The sequence below is a fragment of the Otolemur garnettii genome, unplaced genomic scaffold (assembly GCF_000181295.1).
Source record: "Otolemur garnettii isolate 467f Iridium unplaced genomic scaffold, OtoGar3 scaffold00029, whole genome shotgun sequence".
NCBI classification, from domain to species: domain Eukaryota; kingdom Metazoa; phylum Chordata; class Mammalia; order Primates; family Galagidae; genus Otolemur; species Otolemur garnettii.
Genome location: NW_003852424.1, coordinates 16122610 through 16147358, shown reverse-complemented (window position 1 = coordinate 16147358; position 24749 = coordinate 16122610). Strand labels below are relative to the sequence as shown.

Sequence of the window (24749 nt, the reverse complement as noted above, 5' to 3'; positions counted from 1 at the left end):
TAAGACAAAATAAAACCGAGGACAAGACAACAGCACAGTCTACCACTAGGACCAGGGTCTGTGACTTGACGTCCCCTGGCTGTCCCCACACCCCTCCCATGGTTGAGCTGGGTCCCCGGGTACAGACAGACAGATATTGCATATATCAGGGTTTTTTTCTTTGTTTCATACTGGATGTCCTACCTATTCATGGCTGGAAGACAGAGAACAGGAGTTAGTTAGGGGCATGGGAGGGAGCGGGATGGAATGCCACCCCAGGCTGGTCCCAAGACAGGGACAAGGTCCTTTGGCAAAAAAGGTAGGGGAGAGGGGATACCTCTGGGGTAGGAGTGGGATAGCAATTTGACCCTGAGCCAGGGGATGCCAGCCTGCATAGATGGCCAGGATTGGGGAGTCTGGCTGTGGCAGGGTGGCTACCCCATGGTGAAGGGACTGCCTGGGGGGGTGCATGGCATCTGGGGGCTGGCCTTGTGACCACCTGGCAAGGAGAAGCCCTTGCCTGCGACCTAGGTGCACCCCTGAGGTCTGTCCTCTGGGCAGGGGATTCTGAAATGACCCCTCTGGAGCCCAGGAGGAGGACTGGGGGTAGCAGAAGGTAAGCACCATAGAGCACCCCAAAATATAGCAGGAGATGTGGAGTCTGAACCAAGGAAGGGTGGGTGGGGGCAGACCACAGGGGCAATTGTTTTGTGGCTTGCTTTTTTAGCGTCATTTTTCCTTTAATTCTCATTTTCTTTTTTTTTTTTTTACAAATAGAAATACATCCCTTTTCAATTTTCATTTTTTATTTCATGTCATTGTTTTGTCTCTTTTTTGTTTTGTTTTTAACTACACGAGCAGTACATGCAGCTATCTGTGTGCGCTGATATTGTTTAAAGGTAATACTTATTCTCGGAAGGCAAGGCACATCATGTGGTAGAAAATTTCGTGCAAATTAGGAAACATGGAATTTTTTTATATTTTTTGTACCTTTTTTTTTTGGTTTTTTTTTTGTTTGTTTTGTTTTGTTTTCAAAGAGGAAGTGTGGGATGGAGGGAAAGGGGGAGAAGGGAGGATAGAGCCAGGTATAATCTGCCATGCATGTGTCAGCCGCTGCGAGCTGACGTCAGGAGCCAGGTCACAGAAGTCCTTGACTAAGCACCATGCAAAGTTAGGTAAAGAGTCGGTTCTCCTTGTGCCAATCCCAGTACGACCCGCTCCCACCCACCAACCCCCCCACCCTGGCTGAGAAGCTTCTGGATACCCCTGACCGCACGACTCTCCCACCCTCCTGGAGAGCGGCCCTTGCTGTTATCCTCAAGCACGCACCCTGTGGAGGGGCCCTGAGGATGGACGGAGGAACCAAGGGATTGAGGCCAGAGGATAGGGGAACCTCTTTGGGCACAGGGTGGGGGGTTGGTGGGGAAGGGTCTGTCTGGGGTCTTTCTCTTTAGGATCCAGTGGGTTTGCCAAGCCCCGGGGGAGAAAAGTCTGGTTTGGGAGAAGAGTCTGGTTTCCAAGGAGTTGGGACCAGGCCGGGAATGGGTGACACTGGGAGGCCTCGCCCTAGACAATGGCTTTGACCTGAGGGCAGGGGTTAGGGAACTGTGCTGGAGGATAGCAGACATTCCCTAGCGCCAGGCATGAAGGTCAGTTGGGGCTGAGATGGATGGCCCAGGGAGGGGTCCCTATGTTTGGGCTTGGTGGCCCTAAAAACATCTAATACTCCTCCCAGGCCTCCCCCTCAAAATGGCAATCCCAGGGTGGGGTTGGGGACAGGGGCGTGGATGGGGCCAGGGAGCTGGCGTGGGGGCACCTGGCATCCCCAGCTTAGTGTTTTTGGAGCGGCTCAACGGAAAATGCTTAGCAGATGGGAGGCCCCTACATGGCTGTAGGGGGCCCCAAGATGCCGGCGTTGACAACCCCCACCAGCCAGAGCCCTCCCCGCCCAGGCTCTGAGCGGGCACCTCCCACCTGTCCACCCAGCCTTCTCTCTTCTCCTTCCGGGGGGCCTGGTGATGACACCTCCCCACTGTGTCCCACTTTGCTTCACTTGCTGGGGGAGGTGAAAGTGCAAACAGGTGGTCCCGCTTCTTGCTGGGAGGAATGGGGTGTCACTCCAGGATGTAAGGCACTGGCAGAGGGGGCGTGGGGGCACTCCGGCTTCCCCAGAACCCACCCCGTGCCCCCCGCAGGGCGGGGTGCTTGGGGGACGCCCAGCTCTCTCTAGCTCTGAGGGGGACATGGCAATGAGGTGTTCACGATGGGAGGTGGCAGGGATGGGGTAGAGGGGGAGGGATGCCCGCAGCCCCCCACATCCCAGCTGGACAAGGAGGGGGCGGGTGTTGGAGATCAGGCACTTAAACCACTCGCTCTCACCTCCCACCTCCAGGGGCTAGTTGGGGGGAGGCTCCTCCCATCCCAGACACTCTAGACTGGGGCACCCCCCTTTTTTGGGAGCACTCCGATTTCTCAGGTAGTTCTGGGTCTCCCAGCTCCCCCCATCCCCTTCCTTGGAAAGTGCATTTCTTACAGTGTGTGCAACATGGATCCCTCCCCTGGGGGGGTGCCAAGCTGGGCTGGGAGTAGGTGAGGGGGTGGCCTCCTATCCTGGGGGTATGGCTGGGGTCAATTGCATAGAGACTTCTCCTCCCAAATGGGGCAGGCGTGAGGGCTGAGAGACCAAGTCCCCAGCGAGAGAGAGCCAGTCCACTGAGCATTTTGCAGGGGCATGGAAGGGGGAGGCCAAACAGCAGGACCCTCTTGAGGGGCAGAAGGCGCCTGCCACACATCCATCTGTGCATCCGTCGTGCCACACACCCTCCTGTGCCCTCACCACCTGCCAACCTGCCACCAAGGTCTCTGCTGCCCATGGCCAGCCAGGATCCTGGGTCTTTCCTGGTCCCCACCAGTGACTGATCCACAGGGGGGGCTGGTCCATGTTCCAGCAGGGGTTGCCCAGGGAGAGGTGGTCTTTCTGGATGTCCCACCCGTTGGGCCTGGGTGTGGATGCCAGGCTGTGCTCACCTGGTCTCAGGCAGAGTTGGGCATCTGTCCTTCTGGAGCAGCGGGTGGACAGGAGATGAATAACTTAGGAAGACGCCCCGTCATGTGGTCTCCCATTGGGTGGCAGGGCCTGGCCCTCCAATTCTGTGGCCTTGGCATCCCAAGAGAGCTGGAAACGTCTTTACCTTTTGTCTTCTTGGTTGGGTGGGTTTGGGTTTTTTTTCCTTATTTTTATTTTCCTGTTTGTCTTTTTGTTTTCCTTTTCTTCCTTCGTGGTGTATGCATCTGTATGTTTTTTTTTTTTCTTTTTGCCAGGCTGAGAGTCGGCGGGGGTGTTCTCGCTCGCTCTAATTTTCCACTGAAAACGTGGGGGCTGTGCTGGCCCCTGGGATTCTTGGGATGATGGAGACGGGGCGTGGGAAGAAGACCTGTGTTATCCCAGATACCAGGACTAGGTGGCCCAGTGGAGTGAGGAGGGAGAGAAAGAGAAAGAGAGAGAGAAATTGAGGCGTCTGGCTCTGCCACTGACCTTGCCTTTTCCCACACCCACCCACCTAACTCCTGCAACCCCATGACCTCAGTTTCCCCATCCCAGCTGTCATTACGTATCTGCTAGGTGACACTTGGCAAGTGATTCTGCCTCTGAAAAAGGCTGCCAGGTAAAATACAGGGTCCCCAGTGAAATCTGAATTCTAGGTAAATCACTCAGAATTTTTTTCTTTTTCTTTTTTTTGAGATAGGGTTTCACTTTGTCACCCAAGCTGGAGTGCAGTGGTGTCTTCTTGGTTGGGTGGGTTTGGGTTTTTTTTCTCCTTAATCTTGGGCTCAAGTGATTCTCCTACCTCCACCCCGCCAGTAGCTGGGACTACAAGTGCCCACCACCACGCCCAGCTAATTTTTCTGTTTTCTAGAGATAGAGGGTCTCACTCTTGCTCAGGCTGTTCTCAAACTCCTGGCTTCAATCAATCCTACCTCAGTCTTCCTCAACCCTCCCCAGGTGTGAGCCACCTGGCTAGCCTCAGAATTTTTTTGTATAAAAGTCTATCCCATCCAATGTTGGGGTTATACTTATATAGCATAAGTCTAGCCCATGATAATCTGGGGATACACTTATACTCCTGTTGATCTAGAATTCAAATTTAACTCACTAGCCTATATTTTTATTTGCTAAACGTGGCAACCTAACCTTTGAGCTGCTTGCCCTGACTATAAAATGAGGGTGAGGGGAAGTTTTGGTGGGGAAGGAAGGTATGTTTCTGCCTCGTGTCCCCATCCCCCAAGACATGGAGGCAAATGAGTGAGCTTTTATGGAGCATAACCCTCCCTGGGCACAGTGAACAGGATTGTTTACTTCTATAAAGCATACTTTTTCCCATTTAATGTTCCCCCCACAGGAGGCCCCACGGAGGGACTAGGTCTCTCCCTGCCACTGTGTTCTGCAGTGAAGAAAGTGAGGCTTAGAGAAGTCACATCACTTGCCCAAGGTCTCCAGTGTGGGAAAGTAGCAGAGTGGGAACTCTAACTCAGGGCTGTCTGGCTCTAGGTCACATTTCTGCTTCTGCCTGGGGCTAGCCTCTCAGGACCCTCTCAGGACTGTCTGGGCCCTGCTCTGTCACAGAAGCTTAAGGAGAGCAAAGGAGTTAAGGGTAGATTTCAGTCCAGTCATCGGTATTTTCCCCTTGCCTCCCATTTTATAGAAGGGAAAACTGAGGCTTAGTCAGAGGAGGTGTTCACGGGGCTGCACTACAGGGACATGTGATTTGTGGATAGCTCTAGGCTCAGTCTCGGCAGAGAAGCGGCTGTACAGACTTTCATCCCAGAAACACAAACCCCAACTCTGGAGCATCTAGTCTGGGCTGTGGGTAGGGGAGGAGCACTCCACGCAGAGCTGCCCTCCACCCCTGCAGGAAATCGATCAATTGAGCCCCCTCCAACCAGGCAGCCACTGGGTCATACCATCTCACTGGCGCCGCGGTGGTTCCCAGCCCCCTACCTCCAGCCAAGTTCAAGTTCATCTTGGCCATTACCTCATGTCTGGTTTCTGCTGGCAACCAGACAGACTCTGGGCGTGACCCTCCACCCTCCCCGTAGTGGACTGCTCCCCTCAGCCGTTCTTGCCCGGCCCCAGCATCTGCCTGGCTCTGGCCCCAGTAGTGGGGGGGGGGCACCCTCTTACTTGTGTTAGGGAGATCGGGAGATCAAGGCAGTGCTGCCTGCAGCTGCCAGTGTGGCTCTGGGCATGTGATTTATCTGGTGGATCATAGTGGTGAGGCTGAGACCAAGTCCTCTCTGGGGGGACTGGAAGGGAAAGGTGTGAAGGGAAGGGTAGGATGCATGGGTGACTGACTAGGGGAGGATCAATTGACACTGATGGGGGGGATAGGATATTGATTGGGGGTGGGACTGCTGGATGGGGAGTCAGGAGATGGAGAGGGTCTTGCTCAACGGGGAGGAGAGGCAGAGGGAAGCAAACTACCAGGAACCAGGAAGGTGGGGGCAAAAGTGCTGACTGGCCACAATCCTAAGGCCTTGGAGTAGGGGCTGAGGTGGGGGTGCTATGTCTCAGTGTTTTTTCCTCCTCCCTCTCCCCATCCCTTCCTCAGTGCTTGGTCTCACTCTGGGGGGCTGCCATTATAGGGGCCTGTGGCCCAGCCTGGGCAGCACCAGCAGGGCCCTCCCTCAGATATGCACACCCCAATAACATCCAGCTTGGGGACTCTGCCTCATCCACCAACCCATCCTCCCCTGAGAGTCTCTCAGCAATATGTCACTTCCGTTTGGTACCCCAGAGAGTTCTTTCGAACTACCAGACCTGGCTGTTTCCCTCCCTCACTCTTACCCTTCCATGGCTCCCCACTCCCTGACCTGGTGGGAGGAGCCTGAGCTGTCAGTCTGCCAACTTGCCATGGGAGGTCATCCACATTGGGGCTGTCTCTCCACTGTCCCTACACACCTTTGCCTGTGCTGAGTCCCCTGCCTGAACACCATGCCCCCTTCTCCGCTGAGCCAGTCTTTGCTACCCAACTCTGCTGCCCACCCACCCAAGGTTCTGCCAGCCCTTGTCCTACCCTCTCTGAGTTCTCAGAGGGGTCTGGTTGGCCAAGAGAGGGATGCCAAGAAGTGTTAGGACCCAAGATGCTGCCATTGCCTGACTTGGTTTCCCTCTTCTCTAGCTCCGTGGGGTGAGGTTGCAGACTGGACTGGGATCCCCAGACCCTGGTGGGAGGTCAGGTCAGGAAGCTGGGAAAGCTAAAGCTGGCATTTCCTTCCAGGACTTTTTATTAGCTTTGGCTTCTGAAGCAATTAGGACATTCCCAGCCTCCTGCAGGGAAAGATGTGGGATAGGAGCAGGAAGGGAGGCGCCTGGCTCCATCAGCACTAGGGGAGAGAGGGTGGCCATGGGGGTCTCAAAGCCAAAAGAAGGGCTAGCCCAGGACCCTCTTTGGTTTGTTGGGTGATGTCCCTCCCTGGTCCCCCAAGGCTGTGCCAGTGCAAGGCAGAATGCTTCATGTGTGGTGTGTATGGGGAGGTCTTGATCTTTTGGTGCCATTTCTGGATGAAGCCAGTCCTCCTATGTCCTTTGAAGGCTCTGGGGAAGGGATGCCCAAGGCCAGAGGAACAGACTGAGGTTCAGGGTGGTCACGTGAGGAAGCACTGGTCTGGAGCCCTAGTCTCCTGATCCCAGGATGCTACCTCTAACATATAGGTCTTCCCGGAACCTAGGAGAAGCAGCCCAAGGCCTCCTGTGTCTTCTGGCTGGTTTTGTGGAATAGCAGGACCAGGGCCAAGTGGAGCTGGGAGGAAATGGAGGAGCTGCCTACAGGCCTGAGGCTCCTTGGGGGCCCAGCTGGTGCCTGGACAGGGAGGGACAGGGTACATCACATCTTCCTCCAACACTCTGGTCCTCCTGAGTCCCAGGAAGAACCAGGCCAACCATGGAGAGTCCCAGGAGGCCGGGGCATGTTAGAGCTTCCATGGGGGACACAGATGTCCCCTGAGCCCTATCTGTGGAAAACTTCCTGCAGTGGCTGGAGGACCTGAACACAGCCCCAGGGGACATTTTCTAATCCTCATGCTCCACACAGTTCTAGAGCCACTGGGTGAGCCTGAGTTGGTTCCTCTGGGTGGCTTGGCCCCCATCTCCAACATAACCTGGAGGCAGAGGCTCTGGGGTCCAGCCACCACCTTCAGACACAGGCTATCAACATACTATTGGCCCACACATGCCATAATAAGAACTCCTGAACAGGTGGTGGGTGTTGGGGACACTTGGGCAGGGCTGAGGAAACTGAGTGTAGGCCCTAATTTAGATCTACAGGACTCTGCTCTCCACTGCTGTGAGCCTCAGACAACTCACGTCCCCTCTCTGAGCCTCCTTTGGTCCTTCCTTCCTGTGCATGCTCATCTGCAGTAGCAGAGTGAGCACTGTCCCTGCCCTACCCTGTGTCAGGGGTTGGGGCTCAGATGCTATCCTGAGAGGTCCCCTGCTGTAGGTGGCCACCCTCCCATCCTGCTGGCCCAGTGGCATAGAAGGGGATGAAGGCTGGGGAGGGGGTGGAGAGTCCTAGCTGATATGCTGTGTGATCCTAGGTAGATTCCTTTGCATCTCTGGGCCTCAGTTTCCCCATCTGTACAAATGGAATCCCAGCAATGGAATGCCCTAGGGAAGTGGCAGGCGGGGCATGGGGCCAAACCACATGCCCCAGGAAAGGTTGGGGGAAATCTGGTCATGCCGGGTCCTCGGGCCTCAAAGAAAAGCCAGGTGGGGGCTCTAGGCCCAGGCAGCAGGCCTGCCTCTCCCTATGCCCCCCAGGCCGGCCCCTCTGCCATGCCCTCCCACACCCCAGCCAGCCTCTTGGCCCCTACCTGTGCCTGATAAATGCCTGCAGGATCCCTTGGTCCTAATCCCACAAAGGAACGGTTTGCAGGGGACGTGTCGGGCGTAGAGTAGGCTGTGGGGAGGAGAGAGACCGAGAGCCCGTTAGCAAGGGGCACGAAGGAGCAGAGGCATCCCTGGGCTGGGCCCAGAGAGAGTGGCCACTGCCCAGTGGCACACAGCCAGGCCTGTGCACCTAGCACCCAGGGCCTCTGAGCCTGCCACCCTCTCCCGGCTGAACCGGGCCCCCAAAAAGCCTGAGGTACTTGGTTGGGGGATAGGGATCCTGACTTGAGGGGATCCAGGGTCACAGCTAAACTCACTGAGGTAGGAGTTGGCGGGGGCAGAGGATGAAAGATTCATAATTCAAAAACCGCCTGTGAATTATTCAGGGTGTTCCACTGACTGCTCCATCCTGCCGCTGAGGCCTGCATCCCACACAGTGTGCCATGAATTATTGAGGGCACTTTATTTATTAATTTTCCTCTTGGAGAGGGCATAGAATGGCCTGGGTGTTTGCATACACATATACACAGAGCTTTTCATCTCACTAATTATGTTCTGCCAGGGGGTCAGGAGCCTCAAACAGGCTGGGACCTAAGGCAGGGAGGGGAGGCAGTCACAGGCATGTTCCTGACTGTTCTTGGCCAGCATGGGGGTAAGTGGGAAGCAGCGAGTTCTGGGGGGTTAATCAAAATGGATTTGCAGTTAAGAGACCCAGTCCAGGGGAGGAGGAGGGAACCATGCTTATTCTGGTTAAGTATTCTTATTCTATTAAGTGCCTATTTCACACAAGACACTGGGCATAAGCCCGCTTACCCCTCAGTGGACCCAGGAAGCACTATTATTACTCCCATTTCACAGCTGAGCAAGTGAGGAGGTCGGCAAGAGCTGGCAGTGCTCTGCACTGACTTTCTTCTGTACCTGGTGCCATGTGAAATGTCCTCCCACAGCCTCCCTGGCCCATGTCCCTGGCTTGCTTCCCACCGTCCTGCCACTTATGTGCTTGGGACTGACCCATTCCCAGCTGCTGAGAAAACTGAGGCTCAGAGAGGGGAGGATATTTGTCTAAGGTCATACAGAGCGTGAGCTGCAGAGGCGGCTTTGGGGCTGACCACAGCATGGTCACTGGGGCTGATGCTCAGGGGAAGCCTGTCTTTAGGGACAGGAGGGGCCACTTAGCCCAGGCAGTGTGAAGGAGGGTAGATGGCCCACCCAAGCCTGCATGGGAGTTGCAGAGAGATTCTGGGGGCAGAGGCACCAGTGAACCTCAGGATGGGGATCTGGGGAATTGTTTCCCAGACTGAGGTTGCCCCAAATCAGAGAGTGGGTGAGGGGTCAGCAGACTGTAACCTTGAACTACATGTAGGGGCAGAAACATCTAGAAGGTGGAGGGCTGCCAATGTTCCTCCTTCCAGGATCAGGAGGGTAGGAAGGGATGGTCCTAGCCCCAGCCCAGGTCACCTAAAGGAACATGGGGCCCAGGGTGGCTTGTTCTCCATCCCCAGAAGCTAGAACTCTGGACATTTTTATGTGAAACATCCTGATTTTAAAACAGTAACAACAAATTCTTATTTTCCACAAACAAAACACATCTGGGGGCTGGGGCTGGCCCTCAGGTCACCAATTGGAAATCTTAGTCCAGTACCAGCTATTCAACGTAGGGGGCTTTCAGAGGCCCACAGTGGTCACTTGGAGCCTCCAGGCCACTGAGCGAAGGGTGCAGACCCTGGCTTCTCACCCTGGACTGTGGCTCAGTGCTGCCATCCCTTGAGGCTGCCTTGATCACATGCCAGCCTGATCACATGGCCCCCACGCTGTTCTCTGCAGACCCACCAAACTCACCAGGACCTGCCTGGCCAGGCCTAACCTCTGAGCCCAGAAATCGGGCTGGGAAGGGCAGGGGGGCCCTGGGGACATCCGCTCCACCGGGGGCACCACTTCCCACGTGCTTACTGGGTGAGGTCTGTGACGTGGCTCCTCCCTCGGAGGTGGCGGTGGGTTTGGTGGCAGGGGGGAGCGCCAGCCGAGACAGCCCCGGGGGCGGAGGCGCCAGCATCTGGGTGGAAAGGCAGTGGCTGGACATTTTGAGCTGACCACTTCCATTTAACTGGGGGGAACAGAGAGACACGTGGTTAAGGGGGCAGGGGCCCCCTCTGCCTCGAGCTGCTGGCGCCAGACGCCCCCAGCTCTGTCCACGGCGCAGCTGGAGTGGCCATGATGAGTTTGGTGGGTCTGAGAACGGCTGGAGGTGGGGGGGGTGTCCCCGGAGACGCCCTCTGGTTGGCATCACCTGAGTCCCTGGCATTGCTGGGGTCACACTCCCTATATCTATTCCTTAAGCCACCAGTATACTAACTCATCTTCTTTCCAAATGATGCCACCTCCTCCTAACCTCCTCTGGGCATTCTTCCTAATTCCCCAGGAGTACACAGTGGTATGACACCTTGCCCAAGGTTCCGAACTTTGTATAGCTCTGAGTGCTAAAGTGTCCTGTGGAGACATGGCAGGAGTTGGCCTGCACTGATCCTGGTGTGTGTTTTCCAGATGGTGTCTACTTGCCTGGAGCACCTCAAGCCCTCGTGTACAGGGTTTGCTGCAGCCGCTGGCCTGGGTCCCTCAGGGCACAACGTCACATGTGTGCCAGAGACCTTCATATCTGGAAGAGTCTGAATTCCAACCCCTGATAGCTGATGCCTAGTGCTATGCAGTTGAAGGGACCTGGTACCTGATTCCTCAAAACCATTTAAAACAGAAGTTGAATTTGAGCTGTGGCCGTCAGGAGGTTACCTGCTGCCACCAGGACAGGCCTGTGCTCATCCTACTCACCGGTCCGGGCTGCTGGCTGGCTGGGTCGCAGGCCAGTGAGACGAGATCTTTGAGCGGGTCCTGGGGGTTGAGATGAGGCGGGTATCGGATGGCCGTGTGGGGGAAGTAGGTGGATGCGGTCTGGGGCAAGATGGACGTTGTGGGGAAATGCAGGGCTGAGGACGGGTGGGGACTCCGGGCAATCCCTGTGGAAACAGTAGGAGGCGGCAGTCATTTGGGGCTCGTCTGCTATGGGTCCATGACATGTGTCTGGGGGTGTGGGCCTGCCACTTGGTACATTTACTAATAATAACAACAATAACAAAACCAAACAGCCTGACTACAGGCTGGGCCCAGATGTCATTTATCCCCCAAATTCCCTGACTTGCATGGTCACCTCATCAGGTTCCAGTATCATCCCTGTTTTCTTTTGTTTGTTCTTTGAGATGGGCTCATGCTTTGTCACCCAGCTAGAGCAAACTCCTGGGCTCAAGTTTTTCTATTTTAGTAGAGATGGGGTCTCACTCTTGCTCAGGCTGGTCTCAAACTCCTGGCTTCAAGCAATCTACCCACCTTGCCCTTCCAGAGTGCTAAGATTACAGGTGTGAGCCACTGAGCCTGGCCATGGTTTTTTTCCAAAGAGAAGATAACATTGTGCCCCCCAGAGGATACACCACTGGCCTGAGGTCATATAGCAAGCAGGTGGCGGATCTGGGACTTGAGCCCAGGCATGTGGCCTCATGCTCTACACTTTAAACTTGAGGTCAGCAAACTCTTTCCATAAAGAGCTGGAGAATGAATATTATTTAAAAAACCGAGATAAAATTCACCCAGTTAAAGTGCCCAAATCACTAGTTTTCAGTATTTTCACAAAGTGTGCAATCAATGCCACTGTCTAATTCCAGAACATTCTCATTGCCCCCAAAGAAAGCCTTGTCCCTATTAGCAGTCAACTCCCACCACCTCCCCCAGCCCTGGCCAGACAGCAAATACTTTTGGCTTTGCGGCCATTAGGGTCTATAGTCTACTCCTGCAGTGTGGAAGCAGCCAGGGAGACATATGAAGGGTTAGTCATGGCCATGTGTCAATAAAACTTCATTTATAAGAACAGGGACCCACGGGCTGTAATTTGCTCACCCCTAGCCCAAATCAGTCAATGTTTTGATTTGTGCCATGTCCCTGTGTATGAGGCTGTGCCTTTGTATGGAACTGAGTAATTAACCATTATAATGTGGGAGTAACACTCAATATCTAAGGCTTCTCATGATGCACCCCTAATGACAACCTTGGGAGGTGAGGACATTTATTAGCCTCAGTTGACAGGTGAGCAAATGGAAGGCCAAGCATACAGTAACTGGCTCAGCCCCGGACCTGAGGCTGCCCAATGTCTACATCTTTTCTGTCACTATGACCTGTGGTCCATCTATGGGTCTCTCGCACGTAACTTCATGAGGTCCCCTTGCCTCTGAGGTTGTGACTGACCCCAGGCAGGCCCTGCCCTCAGTCTGAGCATTGGCCTTATGGCCTATGAAATAGGCAGAGGGAGGCAGCCTGACTCTTCTGGGCTCAGCAGAGCCATGGCCTTGTCAGCAACTTCTGATTCTGCCTGTCAGTCAGTGTCTGGGGATGGAATGCAGGCTTTGGCATCTTCTTATATAGAAGGGGAAACTGAGGCCCAAAGAGGCGGAGTTGCATCCATGGCAGGGCTGGGACCAGGCCCTGGGAACTCTCTATCATGGCAACCTCTATTTTTTTTTTGCATGGCTAGGCTACAGCAATAGGACTTGTGGTCAAACATCTGGTGGGACTTCCCTGGCCATATGATCAGAGGGCCTGCTGCCCTCCTTGCCTGGGGTCCTCGGAGCTCACCGCTGTGTACGGCGATGACAGGCCGGTGGTGCTGGGTGAAGCTGGAGAGGCGGGGAGAGTCCTGGGGGGACGGACTGTTGAATGGTGACTTGTCCATCTCTGTCTTCTTCACTGGGGACGAGATGCCTATGGAGGCAGCGGGATTAGAGGGTCACAGGCTGGTCACACCCCAGGGCCCCTGGATGTCCCAAAGAGCCAGCATCCAAAGGATTAGCATCATCTCCCCTGTCTCATCTTCTGCTAGAATACTTAGAATCCTTTATTATTATTTTTTTTTGAGACAGTCTTACTTTGTTGCTCTGTGGCATCACAGCTCACAGCAACCTCAAACTCTTGGGCTCAAGTGACTCTCTTGCCTCAGCCTCCAAGTAGCTGAGATTATAGGAGCCTGCCACAACACACAGCTATTTTTAGAGATGCAGTCTCGCTCTGGCTCAGGCTAGTCTCAAACTCCTGAGCTCAGGCAATTCACCAGCCTTGGCCTTCCAGAGTGCTAGGTGTACAGGTGTGAGCCACCCAATCTGGCCCCTTCTGCTAGAATACTGAAGGTGCCATGCTGGGAGCCCATTGCATGGCAGAATGAACTGAGGCTCAGGGCAGAGACAGGGGCTTCCCATGGTTGCACAACCAGCAGGATGAAGAGCGAGATGCCAATGAAGGCCCCTGGACCTCAAAGCTATGCTCCTCACCTTCTCTCTTCCAGAGAAATGGCATGGCTCAGGGCTGCCCCCACTTTCCTGGTAGGAGTGGGTATAAAGGTCAGGTTCAAAGCCTGGTTAGGCCCCCACCAGCTAAGTGCACATGGACACCCCCTAAGTGACTGGGGTTCTGGTCCTGAGGCCATGCCAATGGGGAGGAATGAAGCCTTCCTCATGCTTCAAGGAGATACATCAGCCCTTGGTAATTCCTACTGGTTACACTGCACAGACAGGAGCCTCACTACCAGCCAGGAGCCTCGCTGCCCTTGGGAACCCAACAGGCTTTGGCTTAGTTCCTCACACCTCCCTCGGTGAATGAATAAATGAATGAATGAATGAAGAAATGGATGCAAGGACTTAAGTGGGTGCCCCCAAGGCTGCCCAACCACTGAATGCTGGTTTCTCTTTCCCACTGGGAAAGCCCCAGGGTGTGGGGGAGGCAGCCAGTCTGGAGTTTAAACCCAGGAAGCTGTATGACCTGGGGGGGAGGAGGAAGCAGCAGCCACTCTTTTTCATAAAACAGGAATCTCAAAACTCTAGACCAGGGTCCTCAAACTATGGCCCGCGGGCCACATGTGGCCTTTCAAGGACATTTATCCAGCCCACTGGGTGTTTTTGCCGCTGCTACCTGTCCTGCTTAGCAGCTGACTCATCCCGGGGCCCGCAGTCCGGCCTTCCAATGGTCTGAGGGACAGTGAACTGTCCCCCTGTTTAAAAAGTTTGAGGACCCTGCTCTAGACCTTCTCACTGGGAGCTGTTTGGGAATGGCAACTGTGAGGACTAAGGATTTGCTCTGGGCTGCTCCTGTAGGAACAAGCCACTGCTGTCCAGGATCCTTGGACATAGGGACATTTTTTCCAAGGATTTCTTTGGTCCTAATTTTCTGAGGGAAAGTCAGCTGTCCAGAGGTACAATGAGGAGCACTGTTATTACAGGAGCTGACACTGCTGCTGCTATTTTGGGTGGGCGGGGGGACTCTGGGGACCCTTGACACTTGTATCCCCTGCCTTGAAAATGAAGCTAGAATACAGAGGCTCCATGAGGAACATGAGAGGGATTCTAGGAGGCTAGCCTGGAGTTATAACTATGGAGTCAGAGTGGCTGGGCCTTCCTGGGGGGTGACTTGGCCTGTTCATCTGTAAAACAGACACATGCTGACTTCGCAGAGCCCCTGGCCTACGACGGCTCAAGGAGCCACCAGCATCATCAGGCTGAAGACAGACCACCCCCGTGCTGGGTGTGTGTCTGGAAAAACTAGCTCTTCTCAGCTCTCCTCTCCTCACCCCCTACCCTGCCAGCATCCTCCCCTGTAAAGCCTTTTCAAGTGAGAGCTAAGGATTGAGTCTCACCTACACAAAATGTAGAGCCCTGGGCCCTGCCCCATTCCTGGAATTAGAATCTCAGGCAAGTGTGGCCTGGTAAGCCACGTTTTTAGAAATGATTTTTACATTTTATACATTTAGCTTCCCTCACATCTGGCCTGATATCCCCTAACCCTCTCCCTAGGCACACTGTGGATCTCGGGGTTGATGGTTCTCTGGGGTGGAGCTGTCCTTGTGTTAGGCAACCACCTCCTACCCCGTGACAACCACAAACGTTCCATGTCTCCAGATGTTGCCCAGCATCCCCAGAGGGCCAAACTGCTCAGGGTGAGGACCCTCCTGTGAGGACATGGGCCTCCTCTCATGTGGTGTGCCTCCTGGGTGCCCCATGCAGAGCCTACAGGAAATGGAGGCTGCCTCTCAGGGTTTTCCTCTGCATTTCACAGATGCAAAATCTGAGGCCTGATAGGAGAATCATCCATCCAAGGCCACAGTGCCAAGAAGAGACGGGGCTGATCCTGGAACTCCACTCTCTCCTTACCTGAGCCATGTTCCACTATCCTTCCCCGCCCTGAGTGAAAAAAGGTGTGGGAGAAACCCTTGGCCTGTGTCACCCTGTATGATAGCTGCCCAATTGTGAGGCCTGTGTCTCCTTTGCAGGGGTAGAGGGCTACAAAAACAGCAAGAACAGAACATGTAACAGCTGCGCCAAGGGTGCCCTCCTTTTGCCCTGTGTGGGTGGGTGATCAGGTAAGGCCCCAAGAGGAGGTAGCAAGGGGCAGACAAAGGCCTGGAGGCTTAGAGACTGGTGCATGGGGCCTAAGAGGGATGGCTGTGGGGTTCTTGCCTGGCATGGGGCTGGCATGAGCACCCCCAGGCCTCTGTCCTTGCTGGGCACAGGCATGTGGCTACAGAGAGCCGGGGGGCAGGGGGCGGGGGCTAGCTGAGTGCTGCCCAGGAGAAATGCCTGGCCTGGCCACTGCAGAGGAGAGGAGAGCTGCTCTAATCAGCTTAACCCTATTAATAAGTGGCTGATTGGGGGCTGTCTAGACAGGAAGCTGGAGCAGCTGGGCTGACAGGAGAAGGAGGAGGAAGAGGATGAGGAGGAGGAAAAGGAGGAGGAGCATCTTGGGAGTGTGGCCAGAAGCTAAGGGCACCTTCGGGGTGGAGACCTTGCCCAGCTGGGGCCCTACTGGGAACCTAAAGGACTCTGCCTCAGTCTAGTGGCCAGGCCTGTTCAGATTGGTCTCTCCTGGGACCTGAGTGGCTACAAAATGTTCACAGACCCCAGCTGTGTCTTCCGGGGGTTGGACCGGGTGGTGGCAGCATTGGGCATAAACTCTAGGCAGGGGTCCTCAAACTTTTAAACAGGGGCCAGTTCATTGTCCCTCAGACTGTTGGAGGGCCGGACTGCGGGCCCTAGGACGAGTTGGCTGCTAAACAGGATAGGCAGTGGCGGCAAAAACACCCAGTGGGCTGGATAAATGTCCTAGGCAGGCTGCGTGTGGCCTATGGGCTGTAGTTTGAGGATGCCTGCTCTAGGTTCTGTCCCTTCCTTGCCATGGGACCTCTGGGCCTTAGTTTCCTCAGGGGCAGCACAGACCTCATAGAGTGTTGCTGGGGAAAGGAGTGTCAGTGAGTGGCTTAACACATTGCAGGAGCCCCACAAAAGGCAGTGAGTGAGGGGGCCTGAGGAAGCCTCTGCAAAGGGGCCAACAGGTTCCATCAACAGGTTCCATGTCCTTGTGCATCTGCTTGCCACTATGGTGACCTGGTGCAGGAGATGGTGCCTCTCTAAGCCTCAGGGTTTTCCTTTTTTTTTTTTGAGACAGGGTCTCACTCTGTCGCCCTTGGTAGAGTGTCGTGGCATCACAGCTCGCAGCAACCTCAAACTCTTGGGCTCAAGCAATTCTCTTGCCTTAGCCTCCTGAGTAGCTGGGACTACAGGCCCCTGCCACAATGCCTGGCTATTTTTTAGAGACAGGGTCTCACACTTGCTCTGGTTGGTCTTCAACTTGTGAGGTCAGGCAATTCACCTGCCTCAGCCTCCCAGAGTGCTAGGATGACAGGTGTGAGCCACCGCACCTGGCTTCTCAGGGTTTCCTTTGCAAAACAAGGTACCTGTCTGTCTTCTTGGCAAAGATGTGTGGGACTAGAATAGATGGGAAGGGGCTTCTGGAGAGAGAGAGCAGCCCACCCATGAATTCCACAAGCAGATTCCAGAATTAGGGTCACACTCCTTCTCCTCTCTCCCTTTGAGTCATTTGCATATGCCAATGATCATTCACAGGGGGATTTTGTCCTGAAGAGACATTTGGCAATGTCTGAGGGCATTTTTCGTTTGTCACCACTGGGGGGTGCTCTTAGCATGGGATGGGTGGGGCCGCCACTCAGCACCTACAGTGCCCAGGACAGATCCAGAACAGACAATGACCTGCCCAAATGTCCATAGTCTAACTCCTGCAAAAGCTGTTCCGCTGCTGGGAATACTCTTCCATCATCTCTCCTGTGGATTAATCCACTTAAGTCATCCAGGTTGCAGCTTAGCTCTGACTTCAAAACAAACCCAACTCTCATGCCCCACGTGTATATTTTGTGCCCTGACCTAGGCCAAGGGTCTAATATTCTTCCTGTGTTTTCCTCCCTATTCCTCCCAGAGGAAGTACCACTAGTATCCTGACCCTATAGAAGAGGAAACTGAGGCACAGAGAGGTTAAGTAACTTGCCAAAAGTCACACAGCTGGAGACAAAGAAGCCACTGCCCAAGCACCTCACTGCTCTGTTTCCTTCATTCCCTTTCTCCAGGAAGTCCTCCCTTTTCTTTCCAGGCTGTATTGAGGTCCTCCTAAATTTTCCTAAAAGTCCTCTGTGCTTCCTACTCTGGGCTGTAATGACCTAGACACAAATCCATCTCCCCAAGTAGGCTGCCAGTCCCTAACAGGCAGGGACAGGGATGAGATGGCTCATCTCTGGGTCTCCAAGGCCTCAAGTAGGGCCAGCATACAGTAGGGGTTTACACTGATGAGACTCTCAGAAAGAAGGGAGTGTGCAACACCCAAAGTAACCAAGTGGAAGCTGGAGGGGGACACACCTCTGACATTTCCTTCTGGCTCTGGTATGTGATTGCCCATCACACACCAGAAGGTAGTAGGCTTTTTTTTTTTTTTTTTTTTTGAGACGGAGCCTCAAGCTATCCCCCTGGGTAGAGTGCCATGGCATCATGCTCACAGCAACCTCCAACTCCTGGGCTCAAGCGAGTCTCCTGCCTCAGCCTCCCAAGTAGCTGGGACTACAGGCGCCCGCCACAACGCCTGGCCATTTTTTGGTTGCAGCCATTATTGTTGTTTGGCGGGCCCGGGCTGGGGATTCGAACCCGCCACCTTAGGTGTATGTGGCTGGCGCCTTAGCGGCTTGAGCCACAGGCGCCGAGCCGGTAGTAGGCTTTTTATCTTTGTCCTGCCCCAGTGCTGCTACATTTTTCTCCATTGGGGCTATTGAGAGTGAGTACCAAAGCAGGAAGGTCAGACTGAACCTCAGTGGCTGTAATGCACCCTTTCTTAAAATTTTGTTTTTCTGGGTGGTGCCTGTGGCTCACTGGGTAGGGTGCCCGCCCCATATACTGAGGGTGGCAGGTTCAAACCCGGCCCTGGCCTAACTGCAACAAAAAAAATAGCCAGGCGTTGTGGCGGGCACCCGTAGTCCCAGCTACTCGAGAGGCTGAGGCAAGAGGATCGCCTAAGTCCAAGAGTTGGAGGTTGCTGTGAGCTGTGATGCCACAGCACTCTACCAAGGGCGATAAAGTGAGACTCTGTCTCAAAAAAAAAAAAAATGTTTTTCTTTTTTGAGTTTCATGAATTGAAAGTTAGGTTCTTTATTTTCAACTGTTCTCCTTTTCTAATAGATTCAAAGTTTTGATTTTTCCTCTTGGGGAGCTTTGGCTATATCCCATGAGCCATTTTTCAGCTCTAAATAGTATGGAATTTTTATTTTGACAGCCTCTTCAATAACAGAGTTAATGAGAAGGGCTTCTGAGATTCTAATCTCTCCTCTCCCCTTTTTCCTTAGTAACAGAACCCTTGATTGTGAGTGGGATTCATGATTGCCCAGAATAAGACTACATTTCTCAGCACCCTTTGAAGCCAAATATGGCCACATGACTATCTCCTGGGCATAGAAATAAGCAGAAGAGGTAGATGCCACTTCTGAGAATTATTCTTAAAGGGAGAGGGTGTGACCAGACTTGAGCCTTCTTGTTGACTAGAATGCAGATATGATGGCTGGATCTTCAGAGTCAGTTTGGATCAAAGTGGGGATGAAAACCACACTCAGTGGAGCATCAGGCAGGGGCCTGGGTCCCTTGCACCACACTTTCCAGGGCTGCTAGATGGCTGGAAATTTATCTGCGAGAGAAATACACTGTTCCTTTGGGGTTTCTGTCTCTCACAGAAAAAGCAAGCTTAAGGAATAAAGGGTCTTAATGGAGACAAATCTGACAGAGATAGCGAACACACAGTGATAGAACCGTAGAGACACTATGGTCCATAAATTAGAACCTAATGAATAGAGACAGGTCTTCTGAGAGACGGGGATCCTTCAGAGATAAACCTGCTCTGGGAGCCCACATTGTGTAAGAGGGAGGCTCCTTAGAAGTTGACATTTCACAACCAGATGCATTAGAGACTGAATTAAAGAGGTGGGAATTTTATAAAGACATGGCCAATAATACACTCTCCAGTTTCTGGGCATTTTTCAAGAGCTAGACGGTTGCTCTTCCCATATGTCCCAAAGAATTATTGTTCTCATCATTTTCATTTTGGAGATGAAGAAACTGAGGCTCAGAGAAATTGAATTACCTGTACAAGGTTACACAGCACACACAGCTAGTCAGTGGTAGACCTAGGACTTGAAGGTCTCTCTGTTGCCTGAAAATCCTACAAGAATGGCATATTGTACAGACAGATCTATAAGAAGGCATGTCCTATGGATACACAGAGAAGAGAGCCAGGAGGAGAAATGAAAACCCTTATGTTTACTGGGTGCTCACATAAAAACTTGTTTTATGCACATGAGATGTATTAATTTACTTAAATCCTCACAACCCTATGAAAGGGCTGTACTGCAGATATTAACATTTCTATTTTATAGAAGTGGAAACTGAGACTCAAACAGGTAGGGTCACTAGGAATCTACAAAGGCTGGTCTATGTACCCAGGCAGGTGGGCTCCAGGGTCCATGCTTGTAACCACTCTTCTACCCTATGAGGCCCTTTAGAATGAACCTAGCATGCAACAGAAAAAAGATCCTATGTTTCCTTACAGAAGGCTATTAAGAAAAATAAAACAGGCTCGGCGCCTGTGGCTCAAGTGGCTAAGGCGCCAGCCACATACACCTAAGGTGGCGGGTTCGCATCCCCAGCCCGGGCCCGCCAAACAACAATGATGGCTGCAACCAAAAAATGGCCAGGCGTTGTGGCGGGCGCCTGTAGTCCCAGCTACTTGGGAGGCTGAGGCAGGAGACTTGCTTGAGCCCAGGAGTTGGAGGTTGCTATGAGCGTGATGCCATATGGCACTCTACCCAGGGGGATAGCTTGAGGCTCCGTCTCAAAAAAAAAAAAAAAGAAAAAGAAAAAGAAAAGAAAAGAAAAAGAAAACAAAAAAGGAAAAGAAAAAAAGCTGCTGACTGTAAAGAACAGGAACCTATGAGAAGATAATCTGGAGAGGACCCCAGGAAGACAGAAGAGCAACAGGATAAAAATCTCCCTGGAAAAAGACGGTAAGGGAATAGAGACAATATGGAAGAACAGAACTGGACTCATATGGAGGAAGATCCCAGGGAGATGGGAACCTCGTAAATAAGGAACTACAAGAAGAACCCCAGGGAGAAGGGATTCTATATCCAAAGATATTCTAGAGGTGAAAAGGATAAATAGGGACCCTGCAGATGAGAGATGCTATTGTAGACCCCAGGATGAAGCACCCTGTTCCTCAGAATTGCTACTGAGTCAATGCCGCAGCTCAGGAACCCCTGCAGTGATGAGGGCTTAACAGGTGGAGGGTGGTAAAGTCAGGCAACGGACAGACTTCACCCTTCCTTGTATGAGCAGAAGCAAAGAATCCTGGGAAGGTGAGCCCAAACTTTACTTCCAGCAAAGCGCAGCTAGGGCGACTACAATTCCCAGGAGGCCCCGCGGCTCCAGACCGCCTTCCTGTCCTCCGGCGTCCGCGCAGTGCCTGACGGAATGCGTAGTCCTTACTGCGGCACCCGCGACCGGAAGTTCGCTCCGCCCCCGTCGCCAGCCCTACCTCCTTCCATGTCCTCTGTCCAGTTGCGGCTGCTACTCGTGGGAGAGCTGGGTGACGTGTAGTAATCACCGCCAGGGCTCGTGTCCACGTCTTCCTCCATGGAGCCCGATTTGTGCCGCTTGCTCCTAAGGGGCGAGGGAAGAGGCTGGTTACCATGGAGACGCGGGGCGCGGTGCAAGGCCGTGGCGGGCTTTAAGGGGCGGGGTGAGGGAGGTGCTATCGCGAGATCTCAAGGGAACCGCAGATGCTGTCAGTAATTTTTTTTTTTTTTTTTTTTGAGACTGAGTCTCACTTTGTCGCCCCCAGTAGAGAGCTAGGACGTCATAGCTCACAGCAACCTCAAACTCAAAAACTGTTGGGCTCAAGTGATCCTCTTGCCTCAGCTTCCCAAGTAGCTGGGACTACAGGCTCCCTCCACATAGCTTTTTTTTTGTAGAGTGTCACTTTATTGCCCTTGGTAGAGTGTCGTGGCGTCACAGCTCACAGCAACCTCCAACTCCCGGACTTAGGTGATTCTTTTGCCTCAGCCTCCCCAGTAGCTAGGACTACAGGCGCCCGCCACAACGCCGGCCTATTTTTTTTGTTGCAGTTAGGCCAGGGCCGGGTTTGAACCCGCTACCCTCAGTATATGGGGCCGGCGCCCTACCCACTGAGTCACAGAGGCGCCGCCTTTTATTTTTATTTTTTGAGACAGAATCTCAAGCTGTCAGAGTGCCGTACCGTCACAGCTCACAGCAACCTCCAACTCTTGGGCTTAAGGGATTCTTTTGCCTCAGCCTCCCAAATAGCTGGGACCACAGGGGTCCACCACAATGCCTGGCTATTTTTTTGTTGGGGTTCAGCCAGGGCCGGGTTTGAACCCACTACCCTCGGTATATGAGGCCTGCGCCCCACAGAGCTATTTTTAGACACTGGGTTTCGCTCTTGCCTAGGCTGGTCTTGAACTCCTGAGGTCAAGCAATCCACCTGGATCAGCCTCCAGAGTGCTAGGATTACAGGCATGAGTCACTGCGTCCCGCCTCTGGCAGTTCTTGATTGACACCTATTCAGACCTGCCAGTTGCTTGGAAGGAATGCCCGCAGCCAGATGGGGAGATAGGCTTAGTGGAGGTCAAACACCAAAATAGCAGGGTGCAGGCCAAAAAAACCCCTGACAGCCTGACTATTCAGTTGACCTACTGTAATCCTCGGGACAACCTAGTAGGATTATGATCCCATTTTTATGGATGGGCAAACTGAGGCACACAGAATATGACCAGCTCACTGCTACAGCCTATCTCAGCAAAAACTGTCTGCATCTTGTGTTGTGGGTGTGTCCCAAGGTGGGCTGTCAGGGATAGGTAAAGAGGCACTTGGAGCTGGGTTTTGAAGACCAGGTGAAATGTGTAACAGGTATTGCAGAGAGAAGAACAAGCCAGCTGAGGCCAGAGGGTGGTGGGTTTGTGGGTGGCATCATGAAATGCCCAGAGACTGGGACCTAGGCACATACCCGCTGGAGGAGGTGCTGGGTAACGTTCTTCTCATGCCAGTGCTGGCTGGATTCAGGTCATATGCTAGGTGCCCTTGCAGCTCCCCCAGGGAAAAATTAGGTCCTGTTCCGGTCACCACAGGTGCTGCAGAAGACACAAAAGGAGAATGAAGAAGGGAGCAGGGCTCAGGGCTGTGGTTTGCCCTAGGGAGGTGGAGAGAGCCATCAAGGCAGTTCAAAGAGGGACTCCTTAAACTGGCTTAATTCCTGATTTGGCTGAAACTGGCCTTATTCTAGGAATCAGAAGACCAAGGCCATGGAGAGAGGCCAAGTTCACACTCTGAGGCAGAGGTGTAGCCAGAGCTAGAGGCAGAGTCTGTGGCTCTGGACAGGAAGGGTGCTGGTCAGGGTTAAGTCAAGATAATGCCCAGACCTCCGTGGTGTGGGATTCAAAATGGGGGTTTCTAGGGAAATGTGTTGAGACCCCTGCAAATCCACAAGGAAGGCAGGGAAACAGGACGGGTATACCGGGCCCTCTAGCGTCCTGTGGGATGGGATGGCAGAGGTCCCAGGAAGGAGTGATACTAGGGTGAAAGGTTCTTTAGCAAGCCTCCACTCAACATCTGGATCCTGTTTCCTGGGGTGGTGGTATGTCACCCTGACCCTGGGCTCTGGGAAGAGCCTGGCCACCTCCCTTCCTGGGAACCTGGGCTTGGTGATGGGGGTATCTGGAGAGGGAAAGGGAGTGCAGGGTGAAGGTGGCAGGCTCCTTCTTCCTCTCTGAAGCCCCTCCTCTCCCAGCTCAGGGCTGATGGGGATACTTACTCCGGGACACTTGGATGAGCTCGGTGACACTGAACACGCCAGAGGTGACAAAGCTTTCCTGGAAGTCAGTTGTGTCTGGAACAGGGAGAGAAGTCAGCAGGTGGTAGGCTGAACCAATCCTGTTTCCCTTTGCTGCAACCCAGGGTTGTTCAAGCATTCACCCCATATACCTCTGTAACCCTGCTGTGGGGGAATGGCCTGCTACAGTCTGATGGGGAAGGCTCATAGTGGGTCTATGTCTAGTGTGGGCATAACTGTCTTGCCTTCCTTTGGGGGCCCACTCTGTGGCAGGCTGTACTCCAGAGCAGAGAGAGGAGGCTGGATCCAGGTTCAAATCTTGGTTCCATCACCCTCTTTTTTTGTGATCTTGGGCAAGTCACTTCCCCTCCTTAAGCCTCCATATTCCCTCATCTCGAAAATAGGGACCCTAAACCTGGTCTTCTGAGTGGTTGTTGAGATCTGAATCAGGCTACCTAGGACGGGCTGCCTGACTAGATATGCATCACTTCACCCTTGGCAACACTCTGGTTTCTTGTCCTTCTCTCCCTCCACACTGGAAACTCCATGTGGGCAGAGATTCTGTCTTCCCAGACCCTGCAGTGTCCCCAGTGCATAGACCAGAGATTAGCATCCAGCAGGGTCTCAGAAACAAGGGTTTAATGGAAGGGAGTCCACAGGCAGTGGTTAAAATCCCTTGTGTTCCCAGAACCATTCCTGCCTAACATCCCTTCTTTGTTACTGGAGTGGGAACCCTCTTCTTTGAACTGGAATGGTTTGGACCTATTTTGTGGATTTGGAAACGGAGGCTGGTCCAGAGATGGAAGGGGCCTTGGTCAATATCAGACAGCTTGGGAACAGGCCTGTCCCACCCCCAGAGGCCCTTGCAAGAGGGATCCATTTACTCAGCAGGCATTTACTGAGCACCTACAGTGTCTGATTCTGAACTGGGCACTCACAAAGTAGAGAATGAGACAGAAGTGGCTGCTCTCATGGGACTTACAATCCATTGTGACAGACACCACATGAGATTAATAAGGAAAAAAATTGTCCATGTGTGTTTGTAGCAGCATTATTCACAATAGCCCCAACTAAAAAAAAAAACCAAGTGTCTATGGACAGATGAACACACACTGTGTGGGCCATTCACACAGGGAGTATCACTCAGCCATGAAAAGGAAGGAGGCTCTCACACAGGTCACAATGTGGAAGGACCTTAAGGATATTGTGTTCAGTGAGAGAAGCCACAGACACACAGTGTGAGATTCCATTTATAGGAAATGTCCAGAACAGGCAAATCCACAGGGTCAGGAAGTGGATTTGTGGGTGTCAGGGGCTGGGGAGGAGATGGGGAGTGACTGCTGATGTGGGTGTGGCTTCCTTTTGGAGTGATGAGAATGTTGTGGAATCAGAGGTGATGGTTGTACAGCACTGTGAATGTACTTAATTCCATTGACTTGTACAATTAAAAATGGTTAAAATGATACATTTTACATTGTGCATATTTTACTACAAATTAAAAAAAATAAAAGCTCACTAAATCAAATGTGAGGTGCATCAGACAGTGGTAAGGCAGGGGGTGTGGAGGCAGCAGGGGAGG

The 24749-nt window shown here is 53.1% G+C and overlaps 1 protein-coding gene across 5 annotated transcripts in view; it reads right to left on the bottom strand.

Annotated features, from left to right (window-relative positions):
* Window positions 1-722: 722 nt before the first annotated feature.
* NFIC (nuclear factor I C) overlaps window positions 723-24749 on the bottom strand; it is a 75631-nt gene continuing 51604 nt past the window's right edge. For 2 of the 5 annotated variants that reach the window (XM_003788734.3, XM_003788732.3), the window contains exons 4-11: window positions 23153-23227; window positions 22349-22472; window positions 20861-20985; window positions 12539-12664; window positions 10691-10875; window positions 9818-9971; window positions 7852-7937; window positions 723-3436 (exon numbers count right to left, since the gene is read on the bottom strand). In XM_003788734.3, coding sequence (XP_003788782.1) covers window positions 3419-3436; window positions 7852-7937; window positions 9818-9971; window positions 10691-10875; window positions 12539-12664; window positions 20861-20985; window positions 22349-22472; window positions 23153-23227 — 893 coding nt within the window. In that variant the 3' untranslated portion in view covers window positions 723-3418. The remainder of the gene's footprint in view (window positions 3437-7851; window positions 7938-9817; window positions 9972-10690; window positions 10876-12538; window positions 12665-20860; window positions 20986-22348; window positions 22473-23152; window positions 23228-24749) is intronic. The other 3 variants (XM_003788733.2, XM_003788730.3, XM_003788731.3) reach the window with 2 other exon arrangements.